Raw genomic sequence first — 19,192 nt, 5'->3', positions numbered from 1 at the left:
TTATTATTATTATTATTATTATTTTTCGTCTTGAAATAATGTTAACATCTATAGTTCGAGTGACGTTGGAGGGAAACAGGAGTCCAGCAACGATTCAAGGAGGTCCTCTGGCGACCGATACATACGAGCTTTCCGAAGTTGTGTTTCGATGGGGCTCGTCGAATTGCAAAGGTGCCGAGCACACGTTGAACGGCACCTGGTTCACGATGGAGGCGCAAGCGATACATTTTAACAAAAGATACGAAACGATCGAGAGATGTTGGCGCGAGAACGACGGCCTCGCGATATGCTCGTATCTTCTGCAAGCTTATCAAATCCCCACCTGGGACGAGCATCCGTCCTTCTCCAAGATCACCGACGATCTGTACAAAATCACCCAATATAACTCGTACACAAAGATACCGGCAAGTACGTTAACAATTTCCTCTTCTTTTTTTTTTTTTTTTTCCATTCAAAATTATATTTTTTTTCATTCAAAAATTTCTCTCGATTCTCAAAGATTTATCGATTATTGGAAAAAGAATTTTATCAATTTTTATCAATTTTGTTATTTTGCATCGTAGATTGTTTGAGCTGGATGAGACAAGCTTGTCAAACACCCGGTTATTACAGTTATTTGGGCTCGCTCACCACGTACCCGCATTACGAATGCGCTACCTGGATCGTTTTCCCGGAACCGGTCAGAATTTCGGAGAATCAAGCGGATTTGTTTCGCATGTTGCGTAACAAAGAGGGGTGCTGCATAAAAGATAATTATCGCGAGGTGCAAAAATTAAATGGTCGTATGGTTTATTACGTGAGTTAAGTTATCGTGTATCGAATCGAAAAGTATTATAAAGTATTATAAATTTATTATTGATATTTATATTGAACGTCGTGCATGTGTATGTTTAATAAAAATCTAACGTACAATTCACTTCGTATCTTTTTCCTTTCATATTATCTAATCTCCTCGAGATATCTTCTTTAGTTAAAGCTTACGTTGTATGATTAATTCCATTTATCGATCGTATAATATATCGAATGGCGAACTCGAACTCGTACGAAAACATTACAGTCGAAGGCAACTAGATTCGTTGCAAACTTCAATCTTATCTCAATCAATATGCAGCTAATAACTTGAATTAATTTACATTCTGATCCGATCCTATATACACACACGCATATATATATATATTTGGTTAAATATTTGATGGAAAATTTTATCGGTTCTTGAATCCTTGACAAAAGAATGTTAATCAAAAGGGAAAAGAAAGCAGGTAAGCGTTATATAAAAAAAAAAATGTGTCGTTATAACCTGCATATTTTATTGCAACGATCCTTAAATTCATCTCGATTTGTCAAGTTATCAAGCCCACCTTCGTATCAACATCGTCAACAGGATTGCCTAAATGGCGGCAATCACCGATCGATTTGTGCAGAACGTTCACATGGACCAAGAAACTTCCACCTCTCTACATGACGAATTACTGGTCGGATATGGGGACGGTTAAAATGACGAACACAGGGAGAACAGGTAAATTTTTAGATTTTAATAAACGAATATTAAAAATCCTTTGCGTTTTCTTTGCTCGAATAAGAAAATTACTCTTTCTTCTTTTTCCTTTCCCACAGTCGTTATAGAAATTTCCGACAGATCCCTACCTTTTCTGCGTGGTGGTCCATTGAAGGACGAGTTTCAATTTATGAACGTGCAATTCCGTTGGGGCGCTGAGAACTCGTGCGGCGCGGAGCACTCTATAAACGGTATTTGGTAAGAACGTTTGCATCTCTTTGCAAGAAAAAACCGCGTGCAAATCCGAATATCATCCGTTTGCTCCCCATTTCCCTTCACGTCGTCCAGGTACTCTATGGAGGCACAGGTGATGCATTGGAACACTCGTTACGGATCGATAGACAAGTGCTACGACAAACCGGATGGTATCGCTGTGCTCTCGTATTTCATGCAAGTACGTGTACCGTGTAACGGTCAATTCAATTTGTGCGAATTACAACGATCCTATTTTCCACTTTTGTAATCGCGTGGACAGGTGGTGGGCTGCCCTGGAATACCCGACAATCCCTCCCTAGCGGAAATTACCAACAACTTGTCAAAGATCAAGCTAGTGGGAAGCCAGACCACCATATCACCTTGTAATTTTACTTTATCGCGTTGCTTTCTTATTTTCGATATAGATTGGAGATCACATGGAGGTAAATTATAGCGTATAATAATAATTTTAATTCAGATTGCTTGCTTTGGATGTTGGAAGGGTGCAAAGGTCACAGTTATTATACTTACAAGGGTTCTCTTACCACACCACCGTATCAGGAATGTGTTATTTGGATTATTTCGCCGATTGTGAACAAAATATCCGTTCGTCAGGTTAGTCTTATTATAAAAAGAAAAAATAAAGAAAAAAAGGAAATGATTCGATTGCAATTCGATATGTTTCTCGTATGTTTTGTACTCGCATCGCAGATAGACGCGTTTAGAAGCCTATACGACGGGAAATTGAAGAACATATTGAAAAATAACAGGTCGCAGCAACGTCTTCACAGAAGAATGATTTATCACATCACGGATGACGCTGCAGCATGAAGAATAAATGAATCGGGCTTTGTTGATTTATAATCTCGTTATATTCCCTTTTTTATTACGTCCATCGCTATGTGAATACAATTTTTCTATAAAATTAGAATTAAGAATTTATTTATATATCGTATCCCCTCCTCATAAAGGTCAATAAATTTAATCGACAAAGTGATCAAAATTCATCAAAATTAACGCGAACGGTTCTCGTAATTCCACGACTCGCGTTTTATATTTTCGAAAAAGAACGAATTAATTCAAAAATTATGTTTCCTTGTTTGCTAACGCGTCAAAAAAAAAAAAAAAAGAAGAAGAAGAAAAGGAAGAAGCATAACCTTTTACCGATCACGCACACAACATCTATCCTCCATATTCATTATGCCATCCTTCAAAGAAAATTTCCAACTGGATATATTCTAACTAATTAAATACAAGAATTCCGTGAAATCTCGTTCTCGTGAATTCGATCGTAACGACAATGGAAGAATATACAGGTTTAATCGGTACGAGGATAATCGAAACTCTTGATGTTAGGTTATGTATACACACACATATATATATATATTTTGCAAATTGTGTCTATTTTTTTCCTTTTTCTTTTCTTTTTTTTTCTCTCTTTTTTAGGTTTACCAGTAACAGGCCAATCTCCAATTAATCTAGACGACAGATTGGTACGAGAACGAAAATATCCCCCACTTGTTTTGAACGGCCACTGGTTGAACGAAGGTGAAGCGAAGATGATAAACAACGGTCAAACTGGTATTATAATTACGTTTGCAATGCAACTTTTCCGAATCGAATCGAATAAGTTAAACTCCCCTCCTCACCTGTTTCAGCGAAAATAACTTTAAGCGGGAACAGGATTCCATCCACGATTTGCGGTGGGCCGCTTGTAGACGACGTGTACGAGTTCGAAAGCGCGCATTTCCATTGGGGCGAGGACAATTGCAACGGTGCCGAGCATACGATAAACAATACCTGGTAAAGAGTAGGGAAAGAAAGAGAACGAAAAATCGTTCCCAAAATTCGATCAATCAATCCAAATCATTGTACCCCAATCAAGGTATTCGATGGAAGGCCACGTGATACATTGGAACAGAAAGTATCATACAATGGAAGAATGTTTCAGGCACAAAGACGGTATCTGCATTTTGGCGTATCTATTTTTGGTACGGGCCCAATCACGATCCCGATGCCCCCCCTCTTTTCTCCCCATCTCCCCTATCTCTTTTATCCTTTATTGGTGGAAGTACAAATTTCGCTTAATTTTCAAAAAGGTGCAACCAGGTTGTTGTAATTGCATTAATCCGCAATTGGAAAGGATAACGGAGAACTTGAAGGATATCCTGGACACGGAAATGGAGACGAAGATACCACCTAGTAAGGGATAATTATTAATAATAATTCACTTCGTTACTTACTTTTCCCCTCGCTATGTTTGTGATCAATTTTAATTCCCGCTTCTCCGTTTAGACAGTTTATCTTGGATGCGTTGGGCTACGTATTGCAGCAGATATTACACATACTCAGGATCGTTCAATGTTGCCGATTATCCGGAATGCGCCACTTGGATCGTGTTCCCGGTGGTTATACCCGTGCGAGCCAGCGAAGTAAGTGTAATAACGATGGAAAAGAAATGAGAAAAGAGAAAAGGAAAAAGAAGAAAGTAATCGAGACGTTATTTTTAATCAAAGATATCGATCCACAGATACAAGAATTTCGAAGACTGAGAGACAAAGATGGGAAATGTATAAAGTCAAATTGTCGAGAGATACAGTTACTAAAGTGTAGACAAATATATTTAGCTGTGCCAAGTTAATATATACGACAAACAATATCATACGAGTTTTCTTTTCTATGTGTGTGTGTGTATGTACGTTTATATTTTATACCGAAAAAAAGAACGGTAAAAATCGCTCTTTTACATTATCTTATCGACTAAAATTAAAAAACAATCTCTCTCCAACCTCCATTATAACTATGCTACTACATGATCCTTCTTGAACGGCAAATCGATTTCGATCTCCTCCCCAGAAGAGGATGGAACGACCGTGGACAGTCAAGACAATAGAAACATTGTATTTATTTACATCGTTACTTGTGACGCTCGTTCAAATTGTTGTACGACTCGATCGACGCGAATATCCTAACCAACGTGTTCCCCAAGAGGTTGTAGATACGAATGAAAAACGTTTGCTTGTAAAGATATTCATTGCTCGGATAAAGACGATCGGCGGCCGTCTCCGCGTCCGTCTCCGCGACGGTCTCCGCGACGGTCTCAGCGGCTGTCTCCGCGACGGTCTCCGCGACCGCCTCGCCCGCCGCCTGAATCCGCGACCCCCTCTTTCGCCTGGCCCGAGTAACGTAACTCTTGCCCGATACCCGGCGATAGTCGGCAGTCGCGGCCTCCGCGCAGACGAGCGGCAAAGGGCCCCTCTCCTTCCTGAAATAAGCGCTCCTCGCGAACTCGCTCTCCCCCTCGAACAGATTGAAGAACGAGCACAACAAATTGTACACTATCTCGTGCTTGTTGGACGAGACCCGCGCGTAAAGAGTGTAGGCCAACGCCTGTTTGTACAGTTTGCCGAACTCTGCCAACACAGCGTCCCTGTACTCGGACGGTTGGATCCTCAACATCGTCTCCCGCATCTCCAGCAGCGACATGTTCCACCGATACTTGTTCTGATTCGTCGCGAGCGAGTAAAGGCGATGGAAATCCGTGACCACGCTCGGTGTGTAGTAACACGTGGGATTCTTGGTCGCGAACAATTCCGAGTCGAGGAACAGATTGCCGTAAGATGGCTCGGGCCTCTTGTGAAGGAATATGTTCTCCACGATATCGTTTATTACCGATCGTATCGCGTCGTTCCTTATGCACCGAGCAATGTACTCCTCGATCATCCTGCACGAGTCGCTCGTCTCGTCCCCCGCGCAGCCCCAGAACCTGAAGATGAACGGGGAGGGGGAGAGGACGGGGCTGGTCACCAACCTCCAGAACTCGGTGGAGACGCACGGCTCGCGCGGCAGGTACCACACCTGCACCTTGTTTATCTGCCCGGGCAGGATCACCCCTTTCGTCTTGTTGAAGTAGAAACACGTTATCGGCGACTTCTTGAGGGGGAGTATCCTCGGCCGGTAATCGGCCTCCCTCCACTCGTACAGGATCACCCTGTTCCCCTTGTTCTCGAACACGATGTCCTTCTCCGCCCTCCTGTTCAACTTGCCGCGAAACGTCACGCTCCACACGATCGGCTCGCCCTTCCTCCTCCTCTCCTCCTCCTCCTCCTCCTCCTCCTCCCCCCCACCAGACCCCCTCCACCGGCACTCTCCGTAATCGCTCTCCATAGAGAACTCCCGATCCTGGATCTTGAGAACGACCGCCTGCTCCAGATAGCACTCCTCGCAAGGGGTGCATTTCTCCCTCTCCCTCTCCCTCTCCCTCTCGTACTCCTCCTCGCTCTTCTCCTCGTCCTCCTCCTTTATCACCTCGTCGCATGCGTAGACGGTGATCGTGGGAAGTTTCGGTATCACCTCCTCCTTGGGCGTCGTGTAATTCTTGATCGCCAACCCCCCGGTGCACGGCTCCCTGCTGATCAACATCCCTATCTCCCTCGACAACTCCTTCTTACGTTTCATCAGGTATTGGCTACGTTTCCACAACGACTTCTTGGACGACATGCAAACGAAATCCTTCTCCTCCTCGATCAACTCCGGCAAACCGACGTAGGTCAATTCCGGCGCGATGTTCATGTCCTTTTTCGTCAACGCGAAGTGGATGTCAGGCAAGCAGGGGACGGAGGGCAATTTCTCGGCCACCTTCCAGAACTCTGGACCGCCCCTATACTTGTCGGGCACGACGGGGACCGGCAACGAGGCGCAGTCGATCAGATTCCTCATCTCGACCAGCGGCCGTATCATCTCGCACGAATAATTCTGTATCTGATCGATGGGGTGGCGATCGATCTTGATTCCCATGCGCTTGCACTGCTCCTTCCGCCTCTCCAACCATCCCTTCCAATTCACCAGGCGGGGATCCTCCTGTATCGGCTCTTGGGGCGTTATGAACCCGTCCCTTGTCGAGACGATCGTCGTGAACTGCTTCACCCATTTCTTCGGCTCGTCCGATTTCCCGATCTTACGCGCATAATCCATCTTTTCTTTCTTCTTCTACTCGTCTCGCGTTTCCAACACTTTGTCAGGAGCAACGAGGAACGAGAGAGAAACGCTCCTCCCACGGCAAGTGTCACTCGGGAATGAGAATCGGGAACGATGATCGGTTCGCCCCGAAGTTGGCTGCGCGAAGTCGAATCGAAGAAGTATCGATCCGAGGGAGGGGAGGGTCGAGGCGAGTTTCCCAGTTTCTTCAACTTCACTCGAAATCAGAAATGAACTCGAATTCAATAGGTAAGAGATATGTAATTAATTCCGATCTCGATCTCGATTTTCCCCCTCTTTCCCTCGATCGTAGAGAAGATCGAAATTTACGAACAGAATGCCAAGTATATTCAGGAATTCGTTGCGACCGAGGGCACGTTAGAGACACCGATCGATTTGGACATTAGTTACATGAAAGTGATCGATCTGGAACCTTTCGAATGGCCTGGTATCGATGTAACACCGAGAAAATTGAAAATTACCAATACAGGTTTTACAGGTGGGTGGATTTCTTCTTCTTCTTTTTTTTTTTTCTCTCTCTCTCTCTCCCTTTTCGCTTTCGTCGTCTCGATGACGCGATAAGAGTTGATTATGCCCCTCCCTGTCCCCCCTCCATGTTCCCCTCCATTGATGACGTTTATCGATTTAAAGTAATTCTGAGCGCAAAATGGCAACAAGGAACTCCTTACCTTTGCAAGGGGCCGTTAGAAGGGAATTACGTGTTCGCGCAAGTTCACTTTCATTGGGGAGAGAACGAGATGAGAGGGAGCGAGCACTTCGTTGACGGTGCAAGGTTTAAAAACTTCATTGCTTGTTGTGAATACAACCGTACACCCACTGTAACGTATCATCCTTAAGAATCTGACTCTGAATCTGTTTGATTGAATGTAAAGCATGCCTATGGAACTTCATGTCGTGCATTACAAAGAGGAATACGAATCGTTAGACTTAGCACTTCGACGACCTAATGGCGTTACTATCATAGTATATTTTTGTAAAGTAACGTATTCGTATATACACATACATATATATATATATATATACATGCTTACTACATTTTTAGACGTTAAAATGTTTTTTATATAAATATTCCGTTTTTTTTATTCTTAGCTTGAAAAAAAAAAAATTCATCGTATCGAACCGATTGAACCTTTGAACGAACGAAAATGTGACGATTCTTAGTTACAGAACGAGCCGAATGAATTTATGGAAGGAATCGTGAAAAACTTGACCGTCATTCGAACGGCACACTCGTCGGTTCGTATAATCCCTGCAAATTTAACCGGTATCCTAAAACCATTCTCGACCGACTATTTCTTATATTGGGGCTCGATAACCACGCCTATAAATATACACAATATTCTTTGGATAATTTGCAGAGAGCCGATCGGATTAACAACTAGACAAGTATATCCGTTATTTTCTTTCTCTTCTTTTTTAACGCGATCCCTCTTTTAATCGCGCATTTGTTCTGCGACAAGATTGCAGAGTTTCGCACTTTGAACGATGAGAAAGGCGTGCCTATTCTGTCGAACATTCGCCCTGTAAAACCGAGGCAAGAGAAGAGCGTTTTTCACGTGTCTCCGTCAGGATCTCTCTACGCATCTCTTTTACCTCTTCCACGAGTTGTGCCGTTAACTTTTGCCACTCTTAACGCCAAAGTTACCGAATCTGTATCCGAGACCGTGACCGAGACCGTGACCGAGACCGTGACCGAGACTAGCATCGTCAGTGTGGATAAAAATAATTTTCTCTAACGTTTTTTCTAACCTTTATATTTATTATATATATATACACGTTTCTCGATCGTTCGCGAAGAAAAATTCACCTTTGTAATTTCACCTTTTCACCGATAACGCGTAAGATAAGGATAAGGATGGAACGAAAAGCAAAATAAAGGAAATATTATTTTCTGCGCCTTCTGCGTCTTCTTTTCATCCTTTCTCTCTTGAGATCGCAGTCGGGATACAAGGATGCACACTCAGCTCCACCTAGCCCGAGCACGGAAGCCTTTACAGAGTCCAGCATTGCCGACCATCGAGATCTCTCCAACATCCTGCCGGTTACCCAACTCATTCCTAAACTGGAAAAGTCCGATTCCGTGTTTATCGAATTCGTAAAATCGTATTTTCGACGATAAAAATTAGAAAGCGATCGGTCGAATCGATTCCTATTTATCCTCGAAACTTTGATCGTGATTTGAGCGAGAGAAAAAGATTTTTTTTTTTTACCTCCAAACGGGCAGCCATATTTTACGAGGGTCCTTGGTTTCGGTCGAGTATCGATTGCTCTCGCATAGAATTCTACGAATGCAATTTCCAAAATCTAGGTCAGCGACGAGGGCAGCCTCGATGCTTCTAAGAACGGTGTGAGACAATTCGTTCAATTCCTGTTGATCGTTGTAGGACAAGTGTAACAATCCACTGGGATCCCTTCTTAGACGTTTGGCGGTCGTCGTGGTCATGGTTGTGTTCACGTTCGTCTACGCGAATTTCAAAGAAGAGAAAGGTAATCGTAAGAGGAAGTCGAAGAGAGAAATTAGTCGGATATAACCCGTATGTACCGTGGCGTTCATCAACAGATGTATAATGAACACTCCAAAGGATAAGAAGGCCAAGGCTGTGAGGGCAATTTCGAAAAAATCCTTTATCGAAAGATCGCTCCCTTTCCCCTTGTAATTCTGTTTATGATATTCCTCCTCGTGATCTTGGTAAATTGGAGCGTAATAATGTTCCTCGTGTATAGCGGGATAAGTTTCCGTGTGATGCAGGTAATGGCCGCCACCACCACCGCCGTGACCGTATGCGGGATGGCCGTAAAAGAAATGTCCCGTTGAGGACGGGAGCATGTGATCTGTGGTAAGAGACAAATATTTGATCTTAAGGAGATTTTTTTTTTATTATCGTTTCAGCATTTTGTTTTACCATGCTCCTCGTCGGGCCCATCGTAGAAACCAACTTTACCGGATGGTAAAGCAGCTGGCATCGCGTAACCTGTCACTTCCCCATCGAATTCCTCGAAACTTTCGTCCTGATTACCATGCTTCTTCTTCGTTTTCCTTCGAGGAACGTAGTGCCTGTACACGTCGTCCAAAGTCGTCCTTCTGTGCACACAAATTATATTTTTAATTAATTACGGATAATTCTTGAATTCGAAACTGACGATTACCTTTGCAACCAGTTTTTGTACTTGGAACTTCCCTCGTCCGCTAATAATTTATCGTGAACGGTGACGTTATCGATCGTGTCGTATAAATCATCTTTCCCCGCGTCCAATCGTCTCTTAACTCGTGGCGTCCTCATTAACTTCGCTATTTCCTCGGCCATGTAGCCGTGGCACAAATATTCGTTCATCCTTTTCCTGATGAGGGGAAGGAGTGAATCACGAGACGTAAAAATTTAGATAATTTGGATAATTTTTTGTTTTTTAATAATACGTACCTGTGATATTCCATCTCGGTTATAGCATCTCGTATGGATCCGTCCACGATTTTGTCCTCGATACTTTTCGTCGCGTTCGCGCTCGTTTCTTGATCCGCGAACAAGAAGGATCCAGGTAAGAGATCGACGGAAAGAATATCGTTCTCGTCGATGCAAAATTCGTTTCCATCGTCGAAACATTCTTGCCCAGAATTTATGTGAATTATCGGCAACAAACAAACAACGAGAAATTGGACGAATCGAGTTTCCTCGAACAAAGGAATCATTTCTAGAGTTAGACGCGATCTGACGAGCCGAGCAACCGACACTGAGAAGACTGGCAAAACGGAAGCACGCTGCTTGGAACAATCTGCTCAACTGGTAGAAATAATTGCTTTTAACCGTGCGTGTGTTTAAATGCCGTTGACAAACTTCTTCTGTTTCGAGTAACAGTTACGCATATAATTATGCTGGTAAGTGAATGAATTTACAGTGATTTAATCCGGATCTTGTTAATAAATTATATTTTAAATTTTTTATTTCGATCGAGAGTTGAACGGAACGTGATTAAAATTTCAAGGATAAAAATTTCCAATTTTTATGCCAATAAAAATTTAAAAATTTTTTTGGAAAATCTATATACTGATTCCGTTATTGTTTCGCGTTTCAATTTTTTAATTTAATCAATGGAATTTGGAATCATGTTATGAGCTTTTAAATTAATTCAGAAAATTTATAAATCTTTCTCTCTCGTAACTACTCAATTTTACTTTTTTAATCTAATCAATAGAGTGTTGGATCACGTTAAAATTTGACGAGGATCATTTACGAGCTTTCCAATTAATGCAAAAATTAACGAAAATTTATAAATCTTTCGTCGTAATTACTTAACATAATAATTTCAATTTTTTATCTAATCAATAGAGTTGGATCATTAAAATTTGACGAGGATCATTTATAAGAATTCCAATTTTTATAATATATATTCTATAATACAAAAATGAAAATTTTGTCGTAATCATTTAATGCAATAATTTTTATCTAATCAACGAAGTCTTGGATCTCGTTAAAATTTAACGAGTATCATTTATGAGTTTTCCAATTAATACAGAAATTAACGAAAATTGATAAATCTTTCGTCGTAATCACTTAATACAATAATTTTTATCTAATCAACGAAGTCTTGGATCACGTTAAAATTTAACAAGGATCATTTACGAGCTTTCAAATTAATATAGAAATATATAAATATAAAAATTAATACAGAATAATTATAATTTATCTTTCATCGTAACTACTTAATACAATAATTTCACTTTTTCAATCTAATCAATAGAGTATTGGACCATGTTAAAATTTGACGAGGATCATTTACGATCATTTCCAATTAATGAAAATTTATAAATCTTTCGTCGTAATTATTTAATATATAATAATTTTAATTTTTTATCTGATCAATAAAGTTTTGGACTACGTTAAAATTTGACAAGGTTTCAAATTAATATAGAAATATATAAATATAAAAATTTATATTTATATTAATACAGAATAATTATAATTTATCTTTCATCGTAACTACTTAATACAATAATTTCACTTTTTCAATCTAATCAATAGAGTATTGGACCATGTTAAAATTTGACGAGGATCATTTACGAGCATTTCCAATTAATGAAAATTTATAAATCTTTCGTCGTAATTATTTAATATATAATAATTTTAATTTTTTATCTGATCAATAAAGTTTTGGACTACGTTAAAATTTGACAAGGTTTCAAATTAATATAGAAATATATAAATATAAAAATTTATATTTATATTAATACAGAATAATTATAATTTATCTTTCATCGTAACTACTTAATACAATAATTTCACTTTTTTAATCTAATCAATAGAGTATTGGACCATGTTAAAATTTGACGAGGATCATTTACGAGCATTTCCAATTAATGAAAATTTATAAATCTTTCGTCGTAATTATTTAATATATAATAATTTTAATTTTTTATCTGATCAATAAAGTTTTGGACTACGTTAAAATTTGACAAGGTTTCAAATTAATATAGAAATATATAAATATAAAAATTTATATTTATATTAATACAGAATAATTATAATTTATCTTTCATCGTAACTACTTAATACAATAATTTCACTTTTTTAATCTAATCAATAGAGTATTGGACCATGTTAAAATTTGACGAGGATCATTTACGAGCTTTCAAATTAATATAGTAATTAATTATATATATTATTACTATTATTATTATACTATTATTATTATTATTATTATATATACAAATTAATATAATATAAATTAATATATAAATATAAAAATTTATATTTATATTAATACAGAATAATTATAATTTATCTTTCGTCGTAACTACTTAATACAATAATTTCACTTTTTCAATCTAATCAATAGAGTATTGGACCATGTTAAAATTTGACGAGGATCATTTACGAGGATTCCAATTTTTATAATATAATTTTAAATTTTATAATTTATATAATATAATACATATTTAAATTTTATAATAATTTTATAATATATTCTATAATACAGAAGTAAAAATTGATCTTTTATCGTAATCACTTAATAAAATAATTTGTATCCAATCAACGAAGTCTTGGATCACATTAAAATTTAACAAGGATCATTTACGAGTTTTCCAATAAATACAGAAATTAACGAAAATTGATAAATCTTTCGTCGTCATTAACTTAACATAATAATATCACTATTTCAATTTTTTTATCCAATCAACGAAATCTTGAACCACGTCAAAATCTAACGAGGATCATTCACGAGCTTTCCAATTAATACAGAAGCGAATATTGATAAATCTTTCGCCGTTAAGACATGTTAACATCGCACCTATTTAACCCAGGCGTTGGAAGATAAAAGATAATGGCGTGAATTCTTCGAAAACTGGACGATTAATTTTCAATGTATAACCTCGATGTATAACTGGTATGGGCGCAGATATAGCCCACTCTCGCGAGATATTAGACAGGTGAGCGAGTTCCCAAGGGAACAAAGCCCCCATTACCTCATCTCCGGCCCACCCCCTCCTCCCAAAACCCTCCGCTTCTAAAACATTCATAAGTGCGCGGTGTAAGTGGTTTTTAATAAACGTATTTAATCATAGGTGTCCGATTACGATGCGAATCCAATCGGGTTAACGTCACTCCCTTACGATTAACCATGTGTCCAAACAAATCCATTTTGTTTGCATGAGGGATATTTATCTACGAGCCACAAGTCGTTGTAAATTTTCTAAATGAATTGTATCTTAAATTTTTTTCCTTTTTTTTTTTTTTTAAACGATCTCCTTTCGAAAGACGTATCTTATCTTACAATAGCAACGAATTCTATTTCCCCCTTTCCTCGTCACTTTTTAAAAATCTGTTATTCAATCAAACTATTAACTATTAACTCATTTACGATACGTTTCACCTTCGATACAATATTTCGTGCTTTATTTTTCCGTGTTTCATTTTATTAACCTCGTGTCACGTCGGAGATAGAAGGAAAGAGTTGCAGGAAAAATATATTATTGCCACTTTATTTATTTTTAAATGGAAGGAAAACGAAAGAGATTGTACAACGAAGCAGACAAACGTTGTTGAAAGCAACAATGTTGAAAGCGGTTATTGGGGGGTGTGGCATCGATAAACCTTATACGTGTACGTGTGTGCGTACGCGTGTGAAAACGTTCCACGGCAATTTGTGGCCGCGTTAGTACCTACCATCACCCTCCTTTTCTCAGGTGTTTGATTGATCGTTTCAATTACGCGGGCGCGGCGTGCATCAAACGAAAAAGTAAAGCCCGTATCGCCCGTGGGATGATCGTCCATTCGGGATGTTTCGTCGAGCTTTTCGCCAACGATACAACGTAACCTTCCTTTCGTGAATTCTTTCGTCGATTCCAACCGTTGGATTCAACCGTTCTTCCTCCACGGTTGACATCTCTCGTCACCTCGTCTTGCGTAATTCTTCTTTTTTTTTTTTTTTTTTTTTTCTGAGAAGAAAAGGTCGAAATTTCGAATGAAATTATTGTCCATCTCTCTCTCTCTATAAAATAATTATATATTATAATTTGTAATTTTAATATAATTAATAATTAATAATTTTATATTAATAATTAATAATTATAATTAATAATTTTTAATAAATTAATAATTTGTATATTATAATAATTTATTTTATTTTGATAATAAAATAATTTGTAATCTGAATAATGGAAGAAAACGATGTAAAAAATAAAAAAATTGAAATTTTTGAAATCGATGTATGTATAAGAATTATTATTAATCGTTGATTTCTCGTGAAATAATTATAAATTTAATAATTTGTATATTTGTATAATAATTTATTTTGTGTAAAAAAAAAAAAATTGAAATTTTTGAAATCGATGTATATATAAGAATTATTATTAATCATTGATTTCTCGTTAAATAATTATAAATTTAATAATTTGTATATTATAATAATTTATTTTATTTTGATAATAAAATAATTTGTAACCTGAATAATGGAAGAAGACGATGTAAAAAAAAGAAAAATTGAAATCGATGTATATATAAGAATTATTATTAATCGTTGATTTCTCGTGAAATAATTATAAATTTAATAATTTGTATATTATAATAATTTATTTTATTTTAATAATGAAATAATTTGTAACCTGAATAATGGAAGAAGACGATGTAAAAAATAAAAAAATTGAAATTTTTGAAATCGATGTATGTATAAAAATTATTATTAATCGTTGATTTCTCGTGAAATAATTATAAATATATATATATATATATGTGTGTATATAAGAGGAAAGAATAAGAAAGGAAACAAGGTGGGAAAAAGTTTGAAATTTTATTACATCGAGGAGATTCAAATCCATAAAAAGTGAAAGATGATTTTTATTTTTAAACTGCGAATTTGAAAAGAGGTTTTAAGGGTCCGTAATGGTTTCTTGGAACGGGATGTAGATACTAACTTTGTCCGTGAAATTCCATGTGCGCCACGACCATGTCGTTACTTCCTCCTTTCACACCTAACGAAAAGACGAGATGCACGGGATTTCGTTTCATGTAACCGGTACTCAATATTTGTTCACGTCACTTGCACGCTTAAATTGCTCAAGTATGCTCGTAAAACACGGGTAAAAGGTACGAAATCTCCTTTTTTTCTCTTTCTTTTTTTTCTTTTTTTTTTTTTTTTATGAAAGTTTAACTGTATTTTTTATCGGCCAATTAAAACTAATTATAGACTTTACGAAATTTTTAAAACCTCTTTACCTTTATTATTTTAAAGACTTTCTTTCGTTGATTCATTTCTTTTATTTGATTTTTTTTTTTTTCTTATTTTTTTGAAAACTTTCATTTGTTTTTGTTAGGTATAGATTGATTTTTATTCCTGTTATTTGAAAGATTGTTTTTACTATATTAAAAATATCCCTTTTAATTATATAATTGGACTGGAAAGAAATTGATTTTAAAATTTGTATTTAAGATTTCTTTACTTTTTTTAAAAATTTTCGTTCACGTTAATTGTAGACTAGAATTTTTATTCCTGTTATTTGAAAGATTGCTTTTACTATATTAAGAATATCCCTTTTAAACGATATAAAGAAAAAAGAAATTGATTTTAAAATTTTTTAAAAAATTTATATTTTAGACTAATTTTTATTCCTTTTATTTGAAAGATTGTTCCTATAATATGAACGTGTAAATGTCTTGAAAAGAACATCCCTTTTTACCCTTTTTTACGCCATATAACTAGAATGGAACGAATGGATGAATCCGTGGTAAAAAGTGGTCAGAATCGTGAATGGTCCTTTAACTCGGTAGAACTCGATAGATTTACGATGTATACAGGGATGAACATCGAGATTGGACGAGTCTGTGAAACTAATGGTCCCGCTTACTCTGGAAATGCTACGCGTTTCAAGTTTGTAAACAGAAATAGCTATACGGCTCGATCGAAAATGTATCGCTAAAATGGAGATCCGCGAATCTCAAATTTCGCTAAAGCGAGATACTTAAGCGAAATCGTAAGTTAAAACGCAAGAAATAACGTAATAAGACTTTAAGATCAATTAATTATTAACTTATCAACTTACGATCAATGAATCGATGCGTTTCGGGCAAATTCTATCTATTCGTATTCGCCTAACATTGCAATTAAAAAAAGAAAAAGGAAAAAAATTCCCTTAGGATTTTTACTATTGAAAATCTCGATCGATAATAAAAGAAATTATCCTGAAAGATAAAAATAAAAATTTCCTCTCTCTCGTATCCAATATCGACAATCTCAATTTTAAATTTCAAATCGGGCTTGTGAATTGAGAACCGCTGCGCAAGGAGTTTAGTAAACGCGTGAAGAAGTGTTTTGCGGTACTTTTTCACGAACGTTCTCCGTACGGCAGAGGCGTTTATCCATTGCCAGAGTGTGTATAGAGAGGGAACCATTAGTTTGCTGACATAAAGCTCTGAAATAGAGGGGTCGAAGGAGGCGGGCGCTACGGGCGGGCATGCGCCTTCGTCGGCCAATCCGAGCCCCTCCTTCCCGTCCTTCCGACCAGCTCTTTTCTCGTAGATAAAACCTCGCTACTGCGCATATCGCCCTATAAAAACCACGTTATCCCGCGCATATCCGTCGATAAATATTACCGACAACTCGGTATATTACTCGCAATTACAAATCCAAACAAATTCATCGAACGTGTATTCGACTTATTCGGAACGATTAATCAACAAAATTGATCATTTCGAGATTGTTCAAAATTCAATACATCGATGATTGTATAATTTAACAAGCGAAATATAATAATACAGAGAATAACAACTTTTCCTTTCCTTCCCGAGACACGATTATTGGCAAATGTTTCGCGAAATGTTTCGAAAGAACGTCGCGTAGGACGCGTAGATAGGCGTACTCGTATCGATTTATTCGCACTCGGATAAGTAAAGGAACGTTAAAACCGGTGTGAATAAGCTTTTGACCCCTACTCCGATCGGGTAACGGCGAGTGGGGGGACGTTAGCCGGGGGATGACCTTCCCTCGCCAAGTCTCGGAGGAGTGGGGGGTCTGGGAGGTTCTTGCGGACCACGGACACGTGCCACCTGTCATACATTTCGAGGCGGTTGCTTCCGGAAGGTTGAGATTAGTCGGTAGGACGTCGTGGGGATATCGGAGACGTTTCTGCCCTATATTTTGGAGGCTCTGAGTGAATAAATATCGTAAATAAAAGCGTATAAGAAATGTGCTATACGAGGAGGAGGCGTATTCGTCGTATCCGTTGAAACGTTGGAATGGAAATGGATCTCCAATGTTTCTACTCTTCTTCGAGGACGTGTGCGGGATGGAAAGATTTTCGAGGGAAGGAGGAAGGAAGGAATTCGTGTGAAGACAACGAATGAATAAATATCTTTTCGCTTCGATCTTGGACATGGAGTTTGGTCGGGATCATGGTGATCATTGCGGCAAGGTGAGGAAGGAGGAGGGGAGGACGCGAAGGGAAGACGATAGAAATGTCGCGGGGGGTGTGGGGAGGGGGGGTGGGCGGGAGAGATTCGTCGAAACGATCGGGGACGGCGTCCATCGGGGGACGTCGATGGGTTACGAGTCCGATTCGAGCGGTGAAAGTGAAAATTACGGAGGGGGGAGGAGGCAAAGAGGGAAGGAGAGAAAGAATTCGAGCGTGGTGGCCGGGTCCACCACGGCTTTCACGATAGATAATATTCTTGGGAGGCGCGAGAAGAGGAAGAAGAGGAAGAAGGACGTGGTGCGCGTCGATTCGAATTGTCCCGAGGGGGGCAGGGAAGAGGAGCAGGAAGAGGAGGAGGATGAGGAGGAGGAGGAGGAGGAGGAGAAAGAGAAAATGGAAGGGAGTCAGTTTATCGGATCTAACGCCGTATCGGCTACTAATTCGGGTAAAAATTTCTTTCTCCTCTCTGTTTCCAATAACATTTCTTTCCCTCCCCCCCTCCCTCTCCCTATATTACTTATTATTCCTCTTGGAAAGAGTTAGCCCCAAAATTCCTTGGTAAATTAATCGATCGTAGAAATTGTATTTTAAGGATAATATTATTTCTATTATTATCCGTTTCCACAGCTTTGTACCCAGCTGCAGGATTCTCCTACTCGGAGATGGCCCTCTCGGATCCCGGTTATTCGGCGACGTCTCTCGCTTCTGCGTCCATTTTGTACAACAGTTGGTTCGCCCAGTCGAAACCCGGTCAACTTTTCGGCCTGCAAGGTGAGATCTGCTCGATCCTTGGTAGAGCAGGTAAATTATTGCTTTTCTCCCCCTCCTTCTCGATCGATATCCCTTTCGATTCCCGATTCAGGGAAAGGACGTTCTCTCGAAAAGAGGAAAGGAAAAAAAAGAAACTGTCTAATTACCCGCTCGTAATAACTTATCGGCGCGATTCCATTTTCGCGTACAATGGGTAGGAGAGAAGCGAAATCGGGGTGCGTTCTTTCGGAGCTTGGAGAGGGGGAAGGGGAAGAATAATCGGGGAGATTACTCGAGGCGTCTATCGTAACAGCTATTCGACACGCGAGCGTCGCATTAACAGCTACAGCGGGAGGGGGGGGGAAGGGGAGGGGGCGTGTTGTACACCTCTCCTTAATTCCATATCTGTTGCCGCGTCACGGGCGTGAGATATTTTTCGCGCCCGGCGTTAATCAAACTTTTCCTCTCGGCTTTAACCCCTGTCTCTTTACTGTCGCGTTTACTGTCCCTAGCGAACTGGAATCGTCGAAGATGCATCTTTTCTTCTATTCCTCGATAGTGAAATTTTATATATTATATATTATAATAATATTAATATTATATATTATATAATAATAATTATTATATATTATAATTATAATTATAATTATATAATATTATATATTATATATATATATTATTTTTATGTCGCGGAAATTTTTTAGAAATTGTTGTGACGTTTTTCTGTCGAATGAAGAATAAATCATCAAAGATGCCTCTTTTTCATTCCTTTCTCGATTATGAAATATATTATTTTT

General features: G+C 38.4%; 6 protein-coding genes across 7 annotated transcripts in view; 4 read left to right on the top strand and 2 right to left on the bottom strand.

Annotated features, from left to right (window-relative positions):
- Nucleotides 1-906, top strand: part of LOC122712837 (carbonic anhydrase 7-like) — a 1,839-nt gene extending 933 nt beyond the window's left edge. The window contains exons 3-4 of the mRNA XM_043932771.1: nucleotides 55-408; nucleotides 564-906. Coding sequence (XP_043788706.1) covers nucleotides 55-408; nucleotides 564-805 — 596 coding nt within the window. The 3' untranslated portion in view covers nucleotides 806-906. The remainder of the gene's footprint in view (nucleotides 1-54; nucleotides 409-563) is intronic.
- A 197-nt stretch (nucleotides 907-1,103) lies between these two features.
- On the top strand, nucleotides 1,104-2,598 carry LOC122712836 (carbonic anhydrase 2-like). Its single transcript, XM_043932770.1, has 7 exons — nucleotides 1,104-1,259; nucleotides 1,346-1,516; nucleotides 1,615-1,753; nucleotides 1,844-1,949; nucleotides 2,031-2,133; nucleotides 2,229-2,365; nucleotides 2,462-2,598. The coding sequence occupies exons 1-7, from the start codon at nucleotides 1,232-1,234 to the stop codon at nucleotides 2,579-2,581; spliced, it is 804 nt and encodes a 267-aa protein (XP_043788705.1). The 5' UTR covers nucleotides 1,104-1,231; the 3' UTR covers nucleotides 2,582-2,598.
- Nucleotides 2,599-3,098: 500 nt separating this feature from the next.
- LOC122712999 (receptor-type tyrosine-protein phosphatase gamma-like) lies at nucleotides 3,099-8,484 on the top strand. Its single transcript, XM_043933106.1, has 11 exons — nucleotides 3,099-3,331; nucleotides 3,409-3,553; nucleotides 3,636-3,741; nucleotides 3,850-3,952; nucleotides 4,046-4,182; nucleotides 4,281-4,386; nucleotides 7,041-7,226; nucleotides 7,379-7,520; nucleotides 7,621-7,726; nucleotides 7,910-8,134; nucleotides 8,209-8,484. Exons 1-11 carry the CDS (start codon nucleotides 3,100-3,102, stop codon nucleotides 8,482-8,484), a joined length of 1,764 nt encoding a protein of 587 aa, XP_043789041.1. The 5' UTR covers nucleotide 3,099.
- LOC122712833 (MYCBP-associated protein-like) lies at nucleotides 4,667-6,775 on the bottom strand. The gene is made up of 2 exons (XM_043932767.1): nucleotides 4,871-6,775; nucleotides 4,667-4,825 (listed from the first exon to the last, which is right to left on the bottom strand). The coding sequence occupies exons 1-2, from the start codon at nucleotides 6,722-6,724 to the stop codon at nucleotides 4,667-4,669; spliced, it is 2,013 nt and encodes a 670-aa protein (XP_043788702.1). The 5' UTR covers nucleotides 6,725-6,775.
- A 66-nt stretch (nucleotides 8,485-8,550) lies between the features above and the next one.
- On the bottom strand, nucleotides 8,551-10,464 carry LOC122712929. 2 transcript variants are annotated; one of them, XM_043932960.1, is made up of 6 exons: nucleotides 10,168-10,464; nucleotides 9,896-10,087; nucleotides 9,652-9,830; nucleotides 9,291-9,580; nucleotides 8,959-9,209; nucleotides 8,551-8,810 (listed from the first exon to the last, which is right to left on the bottom strand). In XM_043932960.1, exons 1-6 carry the CDS (start codon nucleotides 10,431-10,433, stop codon nucleotides 8,633-8,635), a joined length of 1,356 nt encoding a protein of 451 aa, XP_043788895.1. In that variant the 5' UTR covers nucleotides 10,434-10,464; the 3' UTR covers nucleotides 8,551-8,632. The 2 variants fall into 2 exon arrangements, with proteins under 2 accessions (XP_043788895.1, XP_043788896.1); XM_043932961.1 differs by having other exon boundaries at nucleotides 8,582-8,805.
- A 7,142-nt stretch (nucleotides 10,465-17,606) lies between these two features.
- Nucleotides 17,607-19,192, top strand: part of LOC122712997 (homeobox protein MSX-2-like) — a 9,281-nt gene continuing 7,695 nt past the window's right edge. Inside the window, exons 1-2 of the mRNA XM_043933105.1 lie at nucleotides 17,607-18,090; nucleotides 18,273-18,416. Coding sequence (XP_043789040.1) covers nucleotides 17,607-18,090; nucleotides 18,273-18,416 — 628 coding nt within the window. The remainder of the gene's footprint in view (nucleotides 18,091-18,272; nucleotides 18,417-19,192) is intronic.

This window comes from Apis laboriosa, unplaced genomic scaffold (assembly GCF_014066325.1).
Source record: "Apis laboriosa isolate Shangri-la unplaced genomic scaffold, ASM1406632v1 scaffold21_cov150, whole genome shotgun sequence".
Lineage (NCBI taxonomy): Eukaryota > Metazoa > Arthropoda > Insecta > Hymenoptera > Apidae > Apis > Apis laboriosa.
The sequence above is the reverse complement of the archived record's forward strand: the minus strand, read 5'-3'. Positions and strand labels throughout refer to the sequence as shown.